Genomic DNA, 17,670 nt, shown 5'->3' with positions numbered 1-17,670 from the left:
ATTTCACACCTGTTTTTCTTTTCCCAAAGGAATTAAGAGGTTTGTGGCAGGAGCGCTGGGTCCAACTAATAAGACGCTCTCTGTGTCCCCATCTGTGGAAAGACCAGATTACAGGAACATCAGTGAGTATCAGGTGTGATCATTGACCTTGGGCAAGTACCTCTGTGTTTCAGTAATCTGTAGATCTATAAAATGGGCCCAGTACCAGTATCTACCTCAGGGCTATTGTGACTTAAGGGCTTATTTACAGCAGTCCCTGGAGTGCAGTAGACGTCTAAATGAAAAGAGAGCTGAGGGTAGTAGTAGGGTGTATTTTGAGCTTTCTTTCAAGGGTGCATGTTGTGGTGTTCTTTATCAGCTGTGGACCTGAAATCAATCAAGATAAAACTTTAAACTGAGTTGAGCAAATACAAACTTGAGGCCTTGGTCTGTTATAGAATAACCCACTAGACCCCCATTGTATTGATCAGAAAGCAGTCTAAACTATATGAACATACCAGCATTATAAACCAGATTCTGTAAGCTTACTTGCATTGAGATTTTATGAACAGTCTGGAAATCAAGGTTAACTTCTTAAGCATCAGACTACAAAAGACAAAAATTAAATGATCAGAGCTGAGTGGTAGTGATACTGTGTATGGTAATGAGTTTTGTGTGGATGACAAATTCTGTCAAGTGTGGTTTGTGGGTCTGGGTTACAGACACATTTTCCACTAGGGGTTGCTTCTTCTGGGCTTATGTGTGGTCCGTGTTTCCTTTGGTCTGGGCCTGACAATGAAGAGCTAACTTTTCTTTTCTCTTGTGCTGTGTAAGAGGCAGTGTACTTAGTATAGCAAGCATAAGCGTGCTTCTAGGCTTGTCTGTTGAATATATGGGCATCTCTCTGGGGTGAGAGGTAGAATGGGGAGAGGGATGACCTCTCAGATGGAAATAGAGACAACTCAAGACATTTCTGACAGAAATTTTACCTAGGAGTGATTGAGCACTTTTTGATTTTAGGCTGAAATTGCCCATCAGGCAGGTTTCTTCTGAAAGTCTCGGTGTCAGAGGGCAGGAGCAAAACCTACAGGACCACTGGCTTTTACCACAAGGGGTGTGGGAGAATACCGCTGACGCATCCGGGTCAGTGTGACACGTTTCGCAGTTACTCCTCACTCATCCCTGGATTGATTGATTAAGACCATCCCTGGAAAGAATGCTGTTTCTAAGATCTTGAGAGTAATGGACAGGGCTCAAGAAGTCAGACACTTTCTCACCACCCCCCCCCCCCCAACCAGTCCTTGGCTCATGCATGGGAAGAGAAGGCTATGTGCTAAGTGTTTAGGAGCAGTTGTGTTCAGTTTGCTGGTTTAACTTTCCGTCACTGCCGTCTTTCCTTGTTTGGTTTCTTACAGAAGGTGGTGTGCCTCTTAAATTATGCATTATAAACCAGCAATAGTCAGTTCACCGGTTGCCAGGCCTGAACTCAGCATGTCCTGACCATTCAGAGGATGCTGATATCCTGGTTGTGGTTGATTTTTTGCAGCATTTGATGAGCTTGTTGAAGCATACAAAGAGCAGGCCGAAGGGCTTCTGGATGGTGGGGTTGATATCTTACTCGTTGAAACTATTTTTGACACCGCCAATGCCAAGGTGAGTTAAAGGAGAAAAAAAGGGGCGTGGGGGCTGGGTGCGGGGGGTGGTGTGAGAAGACCACAAATAGCTGTTACTAAACTTAAGTAAAATTCCTCGATTCCATTTTATTTTTGAATATTTTTTTAACTGAACCCAGGAGAATGAAGGAAATTTCAAAAGGATATTTTTGTAACTTTAAAAAAATGTTTTTTTAAAAATTATGAAAGTAAATATTCTTGTATTATATAGCTACTGTGTGTACATAGACGCACAAGTAGTAAACACTATGCATGGCTCTTAAATTCTAAGGGTACGTAAATGTGTGGAGTGAAAAATAAGTATCCTTCCATCTCCTCTTCCCTGAAGACAACCACAGTTCCTGGTGTGGGGGTTCTAATGGAGATTCTTTGCAGATAAAAGTGTGCGTGCGCGTATGTGTATGTGTTTATGTTCCTTGTGTATGTACTAAGGTGCGTAAGTGTATAGAATGAGAAGTAGATACCCTCATACATACATCTTTGCGCAGTGTGTCTGAGGATAAATTTCTGCCAGTGAAATTTCCATGTCACAGGGTGTGGACACTTAATTTTGATCTTTAGTGTCAAATTACCCTCCAGGGTTGTGCTGTTATACTCAGTCAGCAGGCAGTGCACGGTAGTGCCAGTCTCACCACACCCTCTCTGTTGAGCTTTTTGATGTTGTCCAATCTGATAGGTTACAAATACTACCTCACTAGTTTTAATTTGTACAGTTGGCCCTCCGCATGCCTGGGTTCTGATGTGGAAGGGCCTTGAGCATTAGAGGAGCTGGAATTTAATAAAACATGGACAGCATAGATTAACATGGAACTTGCAATGTCATAAGCTGTTGGTTCATGTACCACCATGTATATATGAGGCTGTGCAAAGTGGAGACTTCTGGTTTCTCTGTTTTTAATTTCGATTGAGAGAAAGAAGAAAGAGTAGCTCTTCAGCTCTTCCTCATCAGGGACACTTGTTCCAGGTGAACTTTCAGTCAGTGTTTGGTTGGAACATGTACAGTGTTACACTTGAGAAAGGGGTGCTGGGGTTGTGCATTGTGGGGAGAACATGGTTCTCCTTCCCAGAGAACGCGAGGCGTCTCTTACCTAAAGAGGTCTTGGAAAAGGGGGTGTTCTGATCGGCTGGTTAGACTGACCTTTGACACAGACTCTTGGAAATAAAGCTGCCCTCTTTTTCCCTGACAGGCAGCCTTGTTTGCAGTCCAAAAACTTTTTGAAGAGAAGTATGCTCCCCGGCCTGTCTTTGTAAGTTCTCAAATATTTGCATGTTGTGTTTTGATTTTTTTTATTAATAATGTCATTTTGAGGGTGAGGTTTTTGTTTTCCTCGCATGGAACTATTGATAGTGTCTTTAGGAAGCACATACTTAACTTCTTTAACTTCTTCTGTTCACCTCCCTCCTACCACCAGCCCTAGACCAACAGCAGTCTTATCTCTGGAAATGTGAAGAAAATAAATCTAGAAGTGGTTTGTTCCATAGAAGCCTGGCTGAAGTGGTCTCCTGAAGCCAAAGGCTCCCGCTCTTTGGGGCCCTTGCTGACTGTGAAGTATCCAGGGCCATAGTCAGCAGACTGCCAGTGTGTTAATTCAATAGGCAGACCCACAGGAGGGTCTTAGGGTTACTTGCTGAGAACAGAGTCGAACAGGGGTGTTAGACAAGTCAGATGTTTGACAGCAGGAGGCCAGGATAACCTGAGGCTTCTGCGGGAGGGTCCCCTCCAGTGGGACTGGAGGTGTGAATTCTGAAGCTTTTTTGGGCATTGCTTTTGCCTCCCTGACTTCCCCTTTTCTCTGATTCTGTGGCTTACCAACCACTTGCCTGGGCACTTCGTATCCACCTGCTCTGACCATATCACACAGTGCTGCCTTTGAGTTTGAGCTCCACGGTCCTCTTCCCCATGAAAGAACAAAGGAAGCCAGCTTGCTCTTTCTATTTGTTTCTGTGACTGTGTTCTTAGTTTAAGTCTGTGTTGTTGACTGAGTTTACTTTGTCAGTTCAGATTTCAGGGACACTTGTTGATAAAAGTGGGCGGACTCTCTCGGGCCAGACTGGAGAGGCGTTTGTCATCAGTGTGTCTCACGCAGACCCACTCTGGTAAGTGATCAGTCTTTCCTCACTCCGTTCCCTCTAGGGGACTCTCTTCTGATGGCTGCAGACTGTGACCTGAGAGGGAATTGCTTGTCCCTGTGTCCACCGCACCACTTGCATGAGATGTTGGCTTTCCTTGAAGTACATTCCGACTGCCCCAAGGGCTCCAGAAGCCCACTGCCTAAACGCGTCAGCTTGAGGGGCTGGGAGCGTTCTGATACCCCCAGCGCCAGGTAGTTGCCTGTTTGTCTGCCAGTGTCCCCCTCACAGTTTGAGTGGCTGTGCCCAGTAATAATACTTTACATCTGTTATCTGCACTTAGATTTTTAGGGCTGTGCCTTGCAAAGGTTTTTCACTCCCTGCTGGTGGAGCAACCAGAAGCAGTCTAGCTTGGAATAAGGTGGGAATTCTAAAGCTCAGATTTTTATCTTTAAAATTAACATGACTTTTACATTCTATTTTAAACTATCTCTCTATTTTTCTTATCAAAATGGTTTACATTATGTACCAGGAGTGAAGTGGAAGCTCCAGGAATATCCGCGGTGTGCCTTTTGCAGGCACGGACTGCTCCTTCTGCCTGGAGGCTGTGCCTGCCTCTCTCCCTCAGCCGCCCTCACACACGAGCCTCTCAGGCTCACCTATGGAGTCCTCTCCTCCAGGGAGAGGGAGGATACCTTCCCCAGGGTGCCTTTCTCTCAGAGCGCTCTGTTCACTTTTATTACAGCCTTTGCCACAAGAGTGAGAGTAGTAGACATTTATGGAGTTTGCTATATGCCAGGCTCGGTGCTGAGCGCTTTATGAGAGTTGTCTCTTTTAATTCTGGCAAAAACACTTTGAGGTAGCTGTTGCTGTTCAGATCTTTGGCATATTTTTTTAGCCGGGTTGTTTTCTTACTGTTAAGTTTTAAGAATTAAAACAAAATTTGGGTTCCCAGATGTGTGTTTTGCTAATATGTTCTTCCAGTCTGTGGCTTGTCTTCTCGTGCTCTTAACAGTATCTTTCACTGAGCAGAAGTTTTCAGTTTTAGTGAAGTCCAGCTTACTAATTTTTTTGTCTTTCATGGGTCCTACTTTTAGTACTCTATCTAAAAACTCATTGCCAAACCCATGGTCACCTAGATTTTTCTCCTGTGTTATCTTTATATATATATATCTTTGTATCTTTAATAGTTTTGCAGTTACTCTTAGATCTATGATCCATTTTGAGGTTTTATAATAGGTGTAAGATTTGTGTCTGGATTAATTTTTTCACATGGAAATGTCTGATTGTTCCAGTACCATTTGTTGAAAACACAGTCCTTTCTCCATTGGATTACCTTTGCTCCTTGGTCAAAGATCAGTTGACTGTATTTGTGTGATTCTGTTTCTGGACCCTGTTCTGCTATGTTGATCTATTTGCGCACTCAGCAATGCCAGAGATTCCTTTAGCTTTTCAGTGAGTCATTTTTTTTTTTAATTGAAGTATAGTAAGTTACAATGTGTCGATTTCTATGTATAGCACAGTGTCCCAGTCATGCATATATATACATATGTTCGTTTTCATATTCTTTTTCATTAAATGTTATTAACAAGATACTGTCAGTGAGTCTTGAAGTCGGATAGTATCAGTCCTTCGACTTTGTTCTTCTTCAATAATTGTATTATTTGTTCTGAGTTGTTTGCTTCTCCATGTAAACTTTAGAATCAGTTTGTCCAGATCCACAAAATAACTTGCTGGAATTTGGATTGGTGTTGTTTGAATATATATAAAATTGGGAAGAATTAATGTCTTAACAATTTTGAGTCTTCCTGTTCATGAACATGGAATATCTCTCCGTTTATTTAGACCTGCCTTGATTTTTTTCATCAGAAGTTTGTAGTTTTCCTGCTGTAGATCTTGGACATATTTTCTTAGAGTTATACACAAGTATTTCATTTGTTTTCATGCCAATGTAAATAGCGTTGTGTTTTTCATTTCAAGTTTCAATGCTTACTGCTGGAATATAGGTAAACAATTGACTTTTATATGTTAACCTTGTATTTTGCAACCTCATAATTGTTTTGGTTCCAAGAAAATTTTTAGTTGATTCTTTGGAATTTTCTACATAGACAGTCTTAGCATCTGTGAACAAAAACAGTTTTATTTCTTCCTTTCCAATCTGTATACCTTTTGTTTTCCATCTCCTCTTAATGCCTCATGTAGGACTCCCAGCAGAATCTTTAAGGGGAGATGAAAGCAGACCTCCTTGCCTTGTTCCCAGGCTTAGGGGGAAAGCATCTAGTTTTACATCATTAAGCATGCTATTAGCTGTAGGGTCTTTATAGATGGGTTTTATCAAGTTGAGGAAGTTCCCTTCTATTCCTAGTTGACACAGATATTTTATCATAAATAGGTGTTGGGTATTTGTTAAATAAACTTTTTATTTTGGAATAATTTCACATTTACAGAAAAGTTGCAAAGATAGTACAGAGAATTCCCATATGCTTTTTATCTAGTTTTTTCTAATGTTGACATTTTATATTAAGTATGGTACTTTTGTCAAAACTATAAGTGTATTACTATTAACTAGACTCCAGACTTCACTCAGGTTTCAAGTTTTTCCATAAATGTCCTTTTTCTGTTCCAGGGTCTGATCTAGTATGTCATATTGCACTTAGAAATCAGCGTAAAGGGAAAAAAGTAAAATGTGAAAAAATAAAAGATGACACCATGCAGTCCCTTCATAGTTAATTATTGAATTCCTTAAAGGCCCCAGTGGCTCCCACTGAGAGTGGTTTTGGAGGGTTTAGCAGCTCTGCTTTGATCTGTTTTATTTGAGTCCGCAGTAAGTTTCTCTGCAAAACAGAGAGCCCCTTGATTTACAACCAAACAAGCCCACATAATTTATGAGAGGACAATTCCAAGTCCAAGGTCACCTTGCAAGTCAGTTGGAGCAAAGACTAAGTCTCGGTCTTCTGGACTCCCTAAGTGGCTTCTGTATACCATCAGCGTTCCTTCTAGACTCCAAGATTTCCCTTCTGCTTTCCTTTGAGTATTGCTTTCCAGTCAGATGTTTGTTAGCAGTGGTCAGTTTGCAGACATTTCTGTTTCATGGTGCACCATTAACTAAACTGTGAACTTACTTAAGGAGTCACGTCCATAAGCAGGGTCCTTGAGCTGTAAGATCATCTGATGTAGGAGACACAGGCAGAATTATTCAGTGCTGCAGTGGACTTCAGTGAGATGCCTCTGACTGTAGCTGAATAAACGTGCTTTGAATCAGGAGATTTATTATCTGCTTGTTTTTAAATATATGCCTTTTTTTATCATAACTTTTTATATGTGTAAATATTTAGAATAAAAGAGGATGCTTCTAATTTCTTCTTTTTGTTTTTCCAGCATTGGATTAAATTGTGCTCTGGGTGCAGCTGAAATGAGACCTTTTATTGAAACAGTTGGAAAATGTACAACAGCTTATGTCCTCTGTTATCCCAATGCAGGTATGTTACACGTGGGAAAATTCAAATACACAAGATTTGAGTAGATAGGGTAATAGATCTTGATTAAAAGAGTTTGTTTTGCAGGTCTTAGTATGCTGTTTACTTTCAATAGGAATTTTCTAACTAAAGAGCATTTGGGACAAGACCACTGTTTCCCTCTAGATTTGAAGGAACAGTTTGGCTCAGCCTGAAAGCATCAGAAGTGGACAAAACTTGGGGGAATGGAGCCTAGTCACTTAGCTGACCAGAGCCTTGTCTTTGACAGTGCTCACCACGTGGACGTGGCCAGAGAGATGAGTGCAGAGACCATGAGAGAGAGTCCATTCTGAGTTAGCCAGACTTCCTGGTGAATGTTTTTGAGCACTGTTAGCTACTTGGGGCTAAAAAGCATTTTCCAGTCTTCTTTCTCCAATTATGTACATTTTAATGGGCCGTAAATTTTATTTGCCACCAGCAGTAAGATGACTGGAAGGGGATAATAAATAAAATAGAAAATTGGACAATTAGATTCAAACATCTTACTTGGGAAAACTTACTTGAAAGCAGACTGGTTGTGTTTTGCTTGTTTTTAATTTCATGTCAGGGGCTCATTAGTTCAAAGGAAGTGTGGTACTCCCCTAGTCCCCACCCCAAGCAGTTAGGTAACTAGAATGAATTTTTTTAATGGGAAGGGGAGGGATGGGGGTGGGGGAATGTGGCCTCAATATAGTAGTGATGCTTTTCTTTCAAATGGGAGAGAAATAATGGACGTTTATTGTCCTCTGATTTTTCATTTGTTTGTTTTTTGGTGTGGCATCTCTATACTTAATATGTTTAATATTTAGTATTCTAATCTGTTTTTGTAAGTAATCACCATTTAATTACAGATTAAAAATTTGCTAACCTTTTACCCTAAAGCCTTTACAAATACTATGATAATTTGTTAAAGTAGTTTCTGATAATGATTAAAATATCCTTTCATAGGTCTTCCCAATACCTTCGGTGACTATGATGAAACTCCGCACATGATGGCCATGCACTTAAAGGTCAAGAATCCTCTTTCACTTGGTTTTTAAGAGACAGAGGAATGGAATTTTTGATTTAGAATATTTAGAAGCAGACTTTCCCCCTAAAGAAATCCCAGTGTATATATAACAAAAGCTTAAGATGAATTAAGATGGTGGAGGCAGAGTGGTGGGGCTCACTGTCAGCATCCTCCACAGCTGTTACTGGTGGCTGCTGGAGAATTCCCAGTGAGGTCCAACCTGCACTAACGGGGATTTGGCTCTTCTGCAGCCCTCCCACTGCTGGGTGGAGTAGATGTCTCCCTGCTCCCCATTGCCACCTCCCCGATCTCCCTCCTCTCCCATGCCCCTCCCATCTTTGAATCCCCGGTCATGAAACCATGCTGCCCACTACCCCTACTTATTACTAACCCTGTGTCTCTTTTCCTTATTCCTTGAGTTTTTAGCTTCTGGCTTACTACCCTTCTCTCCTAAACTGTTTCTGCCTTAATTCTTAGGATTTCCGTACCTTGTGTGGATGCTCTTTGCAGCACTCTGACATCTCAGTTCCTTGACTTCCTCTCTGTTATCTTGTCCTTCAAACCAGCTGTGGGTAAATTCCAGCCCCAACTGTCCAATACGTAGCTTCTGTGGCATGTAGTTATCGGAGCACTTGAAATGTGACTGCTGTGCCTGGGGAACTGAATTTTTAATTCTTTAAGCTTAGGTTTTAGTCGACTTGAATTTAAAAACTGACACTTTGTGTTATTTGAAAATGCATTATTCAGCTCACATTCATTCTGCTCAACATATGGGTAGAAAAATCTTTCTTTTGATCAAATAGGCAAATAAATATCTCATTACATTTCATAGTATTTGAAATGTTTCAAGTCTTATATCTAAGGCTTATGAATGCTTTGTATCTGGAGTTAAGTATGTTTAGCTCTCTCTTAAATGTAAAATTAGTTATTCAGGAAATGTAGCTCTCTTCTGCAGAATTGGTAGTGGTGAACTTAGAATTCAGATGAACTCTCTGAAGCTTTTTCTTTCCCTAAGTGCAGGATTTTGCTATGGATGGCTTGGTGAATATAGTTGGCGGATGCTGTGGCACAACACCAGAGCACATCAGGTGATAGTCACTTCTGCATGTTTTACCTTCTGTGCCCTCAGAGTTCATGTGTTGAAGTCCTAATCCTCAATTCCTCTGAATGTGACTGTATTTAGAAATAGGTCCTTTAAAGAGGTAATTGAGGTTAAATGAGGTCATGTGAATAGATCCTCATCCATTGTGACTGGAGGGAACACAGACACACACAGGAGGGATCATGTGAACACCAGGGAGAAGGGAGAAGGCAGCCAACTACGAGCCAGAGAGAGAGGCCTCAGAGGGGACCATTCCTGCTGACACCTCGATCTGAGACTTCTAGCCTCCAGAGTTTTGAGAAATAGACATTAGTATTTAAACTGCTCAGCCTGTGGTATTTCATTGTGACAGCCCTAGCAAACTAGGGTACTTCACATTATGAAAAATTCCAAAATTTAAAGTACAGAAGTAATAAAATGAACCCCCATGTGTCTATCACAGTCTCCTTAATTTTCTACATTTTGCTATTCTAATTTTCTCTTATTCTCCAGCTTTTTTTCCCTTAGACTATTGCAGAACATAACCTAGATAGCTTAGCATTCTGCCCTTAAATACCTGACTAATATTTGAATTCTCAAGGAGGGGACGGCTCTTATTTCTTGGGCAAATGCATGCCTCCGAGGGGAGGGTATAGCTCAAGCGCTAGAGCACATGCTCAGCATGCACGAGGTCCTGGATTCAATCCCCAGTCCCTCCTCTAAAAATAAACAAACAAACAAACATACAAACAAACCTAATTACCTCCCTCCAAATAAACAAATTTTTTTAAAAATGCATGCCTCCATTAGAATCTCTTGTGAAAGGAAAAGATGGTAAGCAGCAAGCGCCTTGAGGTCTAGAGAAGTGTCTTCACCTGGACTGGCCCAGTCACTGCTTAACCTGCGTTGCTGAGTGAGCACGCGAAGGAAGTGCATGAGACAAGGGCATGGTGAAGGGCATGTTCAGGTCCCTGTATAATTTTATAAACATCTTTTAAGTAATATCTGAAGGCTGTCAGTTGTTGAAGATAGCTTACCTTTGGATCTCTTTTTGTTTTTAAGATTATCTCCCTTATAAAAAGAGTTGTTTTAAAAATATCTGTGTGTGTGTGTGTGTGTGTGTGTGTGTATGTGTGTGTATCTACCTGTCTCTCTCTATATATGTTTGGTGCTTTTACTTTGACACTGACATTCGCATACTAATTTGGGAGGTGTTCGTACTGGTCCTGATAAATTTAATGGAGTATCCAGATTTTTCCAGGTAGATCAAAGACATAATTCATTAAAGCTGATAAGGTTAAGAAACTATAAATAATTAAAACAAATTTTTAGGAGTAATTATTTTGGAGTTTTAGTGACGTATTACTCTGTACGCTCCCTTCTATGTGTGTGCACTTGAGAAAAACAGACCTAAAGGGTTTAATTTCCTTCACCCTTGACCCTCCTTTCCTGTTTGCTTTTCCTTCCCAATGATTAGGCCTTTTTTTTATTTTAAGCTCCTGAGTGAGGAGGGAGAACGTAGTTCACGTGTGGATTTGGTGCAGTAAAGGACACCGCAGGTTTGGAAGGGAGGGGGAGAGTCGCTGTTTGCACTGTGCAGGCCGTCGCGTCTGGGCTCACGTCTGAGCTCAGATGCCGGTGCAGTCAGTGCGCAGCAGACTGGGCAGATACAGAGGCACTGAAGATTATAGATTCGTTTTCTGCATTACTGAGAAAACTAAAGAGCATAATTGCTGCTTCACATTTGGAACTTGGTATATAATTATGTTAAATAGACTTAATTTCATAGCTGGAAATTAGTTTATTTTATTCTGAATTAATGGATATAGTGTTTTCTCTTTTGACTCAGAGAAATTGCTGAAGCTGTGAAAAACTGTAAGCCTAGAGTTCCACCTGCCACTGTTTTCGAAGGGCATATGCTACTGTCTGGTAAGTTGTAAAGATATGAGGTTTATGATTTCAGAAACCATTGGAGATTAAGTTAGTATATTTAAGTTGTAGTGATGTTTGTGCCAAGGAACTTTTTTATTAGGCCAGAGGATAGTACTTGTATTTTTTGTCACTTGAATAAATTCTAGTAAAGAACCCTTTGTTTTTTTAAGGGTGGGAGCGGGAAGACATTGACTTCAGGGAAATGGAAATGAAGGCACAGATAGTGCCAATTAGAATGATTGTGCACTGCTTTGAAAATACACCTAGGTCACCACAGCCTAACAATTTAAATTGTCAGATTGGCTGCTGGTCCCTGAAAAGTCCACACTGCCCAGTTTCAGGGTTTTGTAATGATGGCAGCTTCTTCCTGGAAAATTTTGTTTCCTTCTGAAACACCATAGTCACACTTTTACATTGACCATGTGTTCAGGACTTGACAAAGAATTGTGGCGTTTGTCATTCTGTCTTGTTCTCAACAGCCCTTTGGGGTAGGCATCACTCCTTTTTCAGAATGAGTTTTTGTGTTCAAATAAAGAACATTGGTAAAATAGTTCATCATGCCAACTATTACAAAAATAACTTTAAATTTTATATTTTTCCCACAATACTTTAATGACGTAGTTTTAACTAGTATCACTAAGCAAAAAAAATGTATAAACAGATTCTTAGGAAACCTGCAAATAGCACGCGAGGAATTATGCACTCTAACAACTGAGAATTTAACACTTCTCTGAATGGATACCTTTGTTCCGCGTGTTCTCCTAAGAAAAGTGAAACGAAGTACGAGTGACGGTGAAAGTGATACTCACTGTTCTCGCTCAGAACATGTTGCATAGAGTTAATCCCAGTGAGTGAAAACGAAGTTGGGTTAGAAATACGCCTCTTCAGGCTGCCCTTTCTTTGCTTTTATACTCCAGAAGACAGGACAAACTAGAGGAGAAGGGATTTATGATTTATGACACACCCCCTGCCTCGAAAAAGTGGCTTGTCAGAGAGGATAGTTTATTTCATCCTTAGATCTTACAGCTATTAATTGAGTTCAGTCAAGGACTAAGTTAAAATTGTCAACATTTGCCAAAATTGAAACAGGAAAGAACCATTTAGTTATAATTTTTAAAAAGAATTGTAGGAATGAAAGAATATTTCTGATTTGAATTTCATGTGCTATTTCTAAATTGTTTTTAAAATCACCTGCAATTAGATTTTAGGAATGATCACTCTTTTTAATTGTTCTTTTATAAATTGCAGACTTGAGAAAAATTTGGTTTTTATAACAGATACTTCACATTCATAATTGATCAGAAGTGCTTTGTGTGAAATGCTTCTAGGGCAATGACACAGGGTCCCTCAGCATTTAAATGTTGGTTTCCCTGCCTGTCTGACTCGGGATCAGGGGTGCCCTGAGGCCAGCGTGGAGGGTGAGGCTGTGAGGATGTTACCAGTGGGAAAGGAGATCAGGAGCCAAAACTGGGAGCTGACAGTCTCCCCGGTCAGGGAACAGAAGACCTGTAATACTGTGTTATTACCTATCTTATGTTTACTATTTTTCCCTTCCTCAGAGCTGTTTCCTCCCCAGCCAGTTCTTTGGCAAAGGACTCGAAAGCCTCTTTTATTAACAAGAGCAGCTGTGATTTGTGATTGCTGGCACTAATTTTATGCTCATCAGTGTAGTCTCATTTTACAGTAACATTGTGAGGCAACTACTTTACGGACTGTCCTCTGTAAGTTCAGAGGCTCTGAGGGAAGTCTCCTGGGTTGTTTGCTGAGATGGCTGTGCAGGGCTTGGAACCCTGGGCTGCTGTCCCCAGAGCCTGCCTGTAACCATCGAGCAGGACTCCTGCAGCATAACACTGGAAATACAATGAGTAAAACAAAAACAGTAAAAGGCCTTTTCCTGCAGGGCTACTTTATACTGCAGGTTGCTTTTTACCTCCACTGATGTGGGTAGTGGACCCACGTTAATTCATTTGATATTTGCCCTGAATTGGCCTGTAATGGGGAGACGTTGTGGCCCTTTGGCCAACAAGGGGAGAGAAGCAGAGAGCTTGGGGCCGACTGTCTGCCAGGGCTCCGCCCACACCCCTCTCCCTTTGGCCTTGCTGGGTACCGGTTGTTGGCCTCTAGATCCACACACACTGCTGGTGGGATTAAGGATGCTTGCTCCCTCTGGCTTCAAGCCCACGTCTGCACGGACAGCTGCGAAACAGTCCTTTCTCACTTCATGGCTTTTGTCTCAGACTCTGGGTTAAATAAGATATGATGATAGTTTTTGCTTGTTTCTCAGAGCTGTGTGATTCAGCTTTTTAGAGAAAATCACAGTTTAAAGCCCTGAAATATTTCTTCTTTTGAGAGTTCTGGTTATAAACATACAGTCTTTGTTGTGTTTAAGTATCCCTGGGGGGAAGGCCACGGTCCTATTTCCACATTGAATCTCCTGTCTAGTCAGACATGCAGTGGCACAGAAATTTCTTCTGTTTCTCATGAAAACATTTGTTTTTTGTCTCATATTGTCATATGCATTTTCAGAAAGTTTTCAGAATGCTTCTCCTTTTAAGGTCTGGAGCCCTTCAGGATTGGACCGTACACCAACTTTGTTAACATTGGAGAGCGCTGTAACGTTGCAGGATCCAAGAAGTTTGCTAAACTCATCATGGCAGGAGATTATGAAGTGAGCATCTTAATGAAACCCTTGAGGCATCTGCCATGTTTTTGGCTAAGACAGCATGCAAACAAAACAGCTCTGCCTTTGATGGTTATTAGCAGAGCTGCTGGGAAGTGGGAGAGGAACGGGGAAGTGTGTCTGCGGCAGGCTGGGCTGGTGGGAGGATGAGGCTTCAGAAAATCCGAGCTGCTGCTGTCAATATTTGTCAGAAAGTACTGCCCTCGGGGTTTGAAGTGGGATGAGATTGGAGGGATACCGGTTCTAGCTGTTCCTACTAATTGTGAAGTAAATTGAAAAATTTGAAGGTTCTCTTCATTTTTGCTTCTCACAAATCTTTCTAGGGAAAGGGAAAGCCAAGAAAATTCCCACTCATTTCCTCATGACCACTTCAAACACGGACAATGTTGTACTGTTGATTCTGTTAACTGTGAACTAAAATAAAAAAGCAAACACAAGAGAGTGGGCCTGGCCGTGGAAAGTTTGCAGGATGGCTTAGCCATAGTGCTCTTCAGCTCAGTCACTCTGGATGAGCAACATTTACTCCAGGTAGAGCCTACCCTGAACACCTGGGCAGCATTTTTTTCTCTTATGCAAATACGAAGTTAAAAATGGAGGAATTTGGTTTGAGCTTTAGTGATTTTTATTTTTCCATCCAACTTCTCTCGTTTTAAGGTTTTGCAGCCTTTAGGAAGTAGACCTTCCTACAACCAGTCTCAAAGTAGACTTAGTTTGAATCATAAGGAAAAGGCACATGCATCATCCTTTGTGGACTTGTTAATGACTACTCCACGGCACCCCGCCAAGGTGTCCCTCTGTGGACACCTCAGTAGGGCCTGGCTACCTGGTTACCTGGCCGACAGTCCACTTCCCTTCGTTCCTGCTAGTGCTCAGCCACCATGTGCTTCTGCCGTGGCCTCCCCAGTTCAGAATTTTTTACGGGGTGGCTTTTTTTGCATATAGGATAAAACCCAAACTCCTTAGGACATCATCCAGTCCTCTCCACTTAGGCACCAGACCTCCTTCCATCCTGATTTGTCATCTGAACGTTCCAGGAGGCTTGCTTCTGCCTCAGGGCCTTTGTCCATGTTTGTTCCCTTCTGAAATCCTTATGATCCTTTATGGTGTAGTGTTCTTCAGCTCTCAGTGATTCTGTTTACACTTTGATTCTTAGGACCGTTCTGTGCTCTCAGCTCTCAGATTTGATAGATTTGATGCTGAGAACAGGTGGCGTTTTAGGAAGAAGACAAGTGGGAGTGATAGCTCTCATTTAACAAGGTCTGATTACATACATGCCGGTCACTGTGCTAAGCACTCGTGGGATTCCTCATGTAGTCTTCACAGGCCTTTGAGGTAGGCCCTGTTGTTCTCTCCATTTTACACATGTGTTATTGGAGGTTTGGGGAGGTTAAACACCTCTCCTTTTGTTTCACAGCAAGTGAATGATAGACCCCAAGTCCACCAAAGCCACGCCCTTCCCACTCTGCTGTCTCTGCCTGGAGGACAGCGGGGGAGGAGGCACTGAAGCGGGAAGGGGTTCGGTAGGAATGCCTCCTCACTGGACTCTAGTTTCCCCTGCGTTAGTGACCCCTTACGGCTCCGTGGTTAATAAGATGAGCACTGACCCGAAAGAAATTCCGCTGCTGTCTTTTTGCTTAACTTGTACATCTTTAAACAGATCACTTCGTTTCTTTGAGCCTGTTTGGGAATGTTGGCCCACCAAGCGATTAATCTTTGGCTCTTACAATTTAGAAAAGTCAGGTATTAGCATCTCTGTAAACCCTTTAAGAACAAGAATTGTGACTTACACTTGTTTTTATTCTTATACACGTTGCTGATACCAAAAACATATTTTTGATTTGTTGAATTTTATTTTGATCCTTTTTCTCTGTGTACCTTGGGTCACTACGAATGGTCTTTCCTTGTGACTTGTGCCAGAAGGTTTCATGCCTGTTCTATCACAATGATGGCTAAACATTTCTGTGGTTTCCTTGGCTAAGAAAAAATTAGGACAACATCAGAATCTACTGTTGATTTTATCTTTGCTTATTTTTTTTCCACTATGAAGTGTACAATGAAGACTTAAACAAAATAAAGTCTCAGTTGTCCCAGTCAGCTAGAAAGTGTTACCGAACACGTTTGTCTTGCCCAGCACTATTCAGAGGAGAGCGGGAGACACATGAGACCTTTCTAGATTTCTAAATGCTTGAAATCTGTTTCAGAGAACAAGCTAGTAGTCATGAAATCATGAGGAAATAAGGTAGTACAACATGTGGGAACGTTTATAATTGTTATGGAAGTTTAGAGATAGTAGGTCATTGTGGAGTAGACAGTGTTTCTCAAAGTATGCTCTCTGGAACACTGATCTTACTAGATATTCTTTAAATGATCGAAGGTGGGAAATGTATCTTGCACTTGGAGATTTACAGCACATGATAGTGTTAAAGGATTTGAAAATCCTTTTAGCATAAAAAAGTTTAACTCATATTTCGTGTAACTTCTGTCAGTAGTGTGCAGTGAATACTTTGCACATTTCAGTAGATGCTGAAGAGTGATACACGTTTTGGATGGTTTCTGTAAGGACTTTTCTTGGAGGAGATGGGTCTTGAGCTGGGTCTTAAAACAGTATAGGAGGGAAGGAGGTTGAATTCTGAGCAGAGGGAACAGCATGCTCGATGCCACAAGTAGAATTGGATTTGACTGGGAGACAGTGCCAGTGAGGAAGGAGTACCTACAGCTCAGTTACGTAGGAAGGCAGGGTGGGTCCCAGGGGGCCTGGAACTCCAGGCGAGGCATTGAGGTTCTTCTCTTGAGGAATCAGAGCCTCGGTGGATTCTGACACCCTGTGATGGAAGAGATGTTAACGAAAGCTTAACCTGTGACTATTGAGAGTGGGCTCATGGTCGGGGAGGCTGCCTAGTTAGTCCAGCGGTAAAGGACTATTGTTAGCCTTCCCTGAGTCACCCTCTCCTAATGCTGGTTTCTGTTGAATTCTTTCCTCAGGAAGCACTGAGTGTTGCCAGAATGCAGGTGGAAATGGGAGCGCAGGTGCTGGACATCAACATGGATGATGGTATGCTCGACGGTCCAAGCGCAATGACCAGATTCTGCAACTTCCTTGCTTCTGAGCCTGACATTGCCAAGGTCGTACCGACTTTTACTCGTCAGGGGAATTAGCGTGTGTTGCTCTGTCACTCTTTTAACTTTGTCAGTTTCCCCTTCCTGTGTCATCTCAGACACTGGTTTTCTGATTTTCTGTCTTGAAAGCCCAGTGGTTTCTGATCATCAGTTTTCTCACTTCATGATAGCCTTCCTATATCAACCAGACTTCAGAGAGAGATGTGACTTCAGCCTGGCTGTTTCCAAGGTTTCTGGAATTGGTCACAAGAATTGATTTGAGTTTCCTCAGATGTCTGGATAGGCTAAGAACCAACTTTTCATGCCTTTGAAGGATATACTTACCTGTTCCTATCAGAATGTTGTGTTGCTAACAGAGACGAAGGAACTCAGTTCTTCCTTTTTGCAGGAAGAAGAGACCTTTTTAGGCTAATCAGAGTAAGACAAAATTATAAAATGAGATTAAATTAAAGTATTATGCCATCTTTTACATTTGTTCTTTAAAAGATGAAAGTTAATTTTTGTGTCAGTCTTTTCAAAAATTTTAGGTGGATTCTGAAAACTTTAAAAATCTAACTTCATTCCTCTTATCACTGAGTTTGTGGTAAGTGATTTTTGAAGTTTTTGGGCATTTTTTAAAAGAAACTTCCTAGTGC

The 17,670-nt window shown here is 41.5% G+C and overlaps 1 protein-coding gene across 5 annotated transcripts in view; it reads left to right on the top strand.

Annotated features, from left to right (window-relative positions):
- The window catches only part of MTR (5-methyltetrahydrofolate-homocysteine methyltransferase), an 89,075-nt gene that overhangs the window by 9,793 nt on the left and 61,612 nt on the right, over window positions 1-17,670 (top strand). For all 5 annotated transcript variants that reach the window (XR_004139484.2, XM_031460807.2, XM_031460806.2 and 2 more), the window contains exons 5-14: window positions 30-122; window positions 1,526-1,632; window positions 2,840-2,899; window positions 3,655-3,749; window positions 7,101-7,201; window positions 8,165-8,226; window positions 9,246-9,313; window positions 11,156-11,235; window positions 13,794-13,906; window positions 16,901-17,041. Coding sequence is in view for 4 of the 5 variants with exons in the window: in XM_031460807.2 (XP_031316667.2) it covers window positions 30-122; window positions 1,526-1,632; window positions 2,840-2,899; window positions 3,655-3,749; window positions 7,101-7,201; window positions 8,165-8,226; window positions 9,246-9,313; window positions 11,156-11,235; window positions 13,794-13,906; window positions 16,901-17,041 (920 nt within the window). In the remaining variant the exon portion in view is untranslated. The remainder of the gene's footprint in view (window positions 1-29; window positions 123-1,525; window positions 1,633-2,839; window positions 2,900-3,654; window positions 3,750-7,100; window positions 7,202-8,164; window positions 8,227-9,245; window positions 9,314-11,155; window positions 11,236-13,793; window positions 13,907-16,900; window positions 17,042-17,670) is intronic.

Source organism: Camelus dromedarius, chromosome 8 (genome assembly GCF_036321535.1).
Source record: "Camelus dromedarius isolate mCamDro1 chromosome 8, mCamDro1.pat, whole genome shotgun sequence".
Lineage (NCBI taxonomy): Eukaryota > Metazoa > Chordata > Mammalia > Artiodactyla > Camelidae > Camelus > Camelus dromedarius.
The sequence above is the reverse complement of the archived record's forward strand: the minus strand, read 5'-3'. Positions and strand labels throughout refer to the sequence as shown.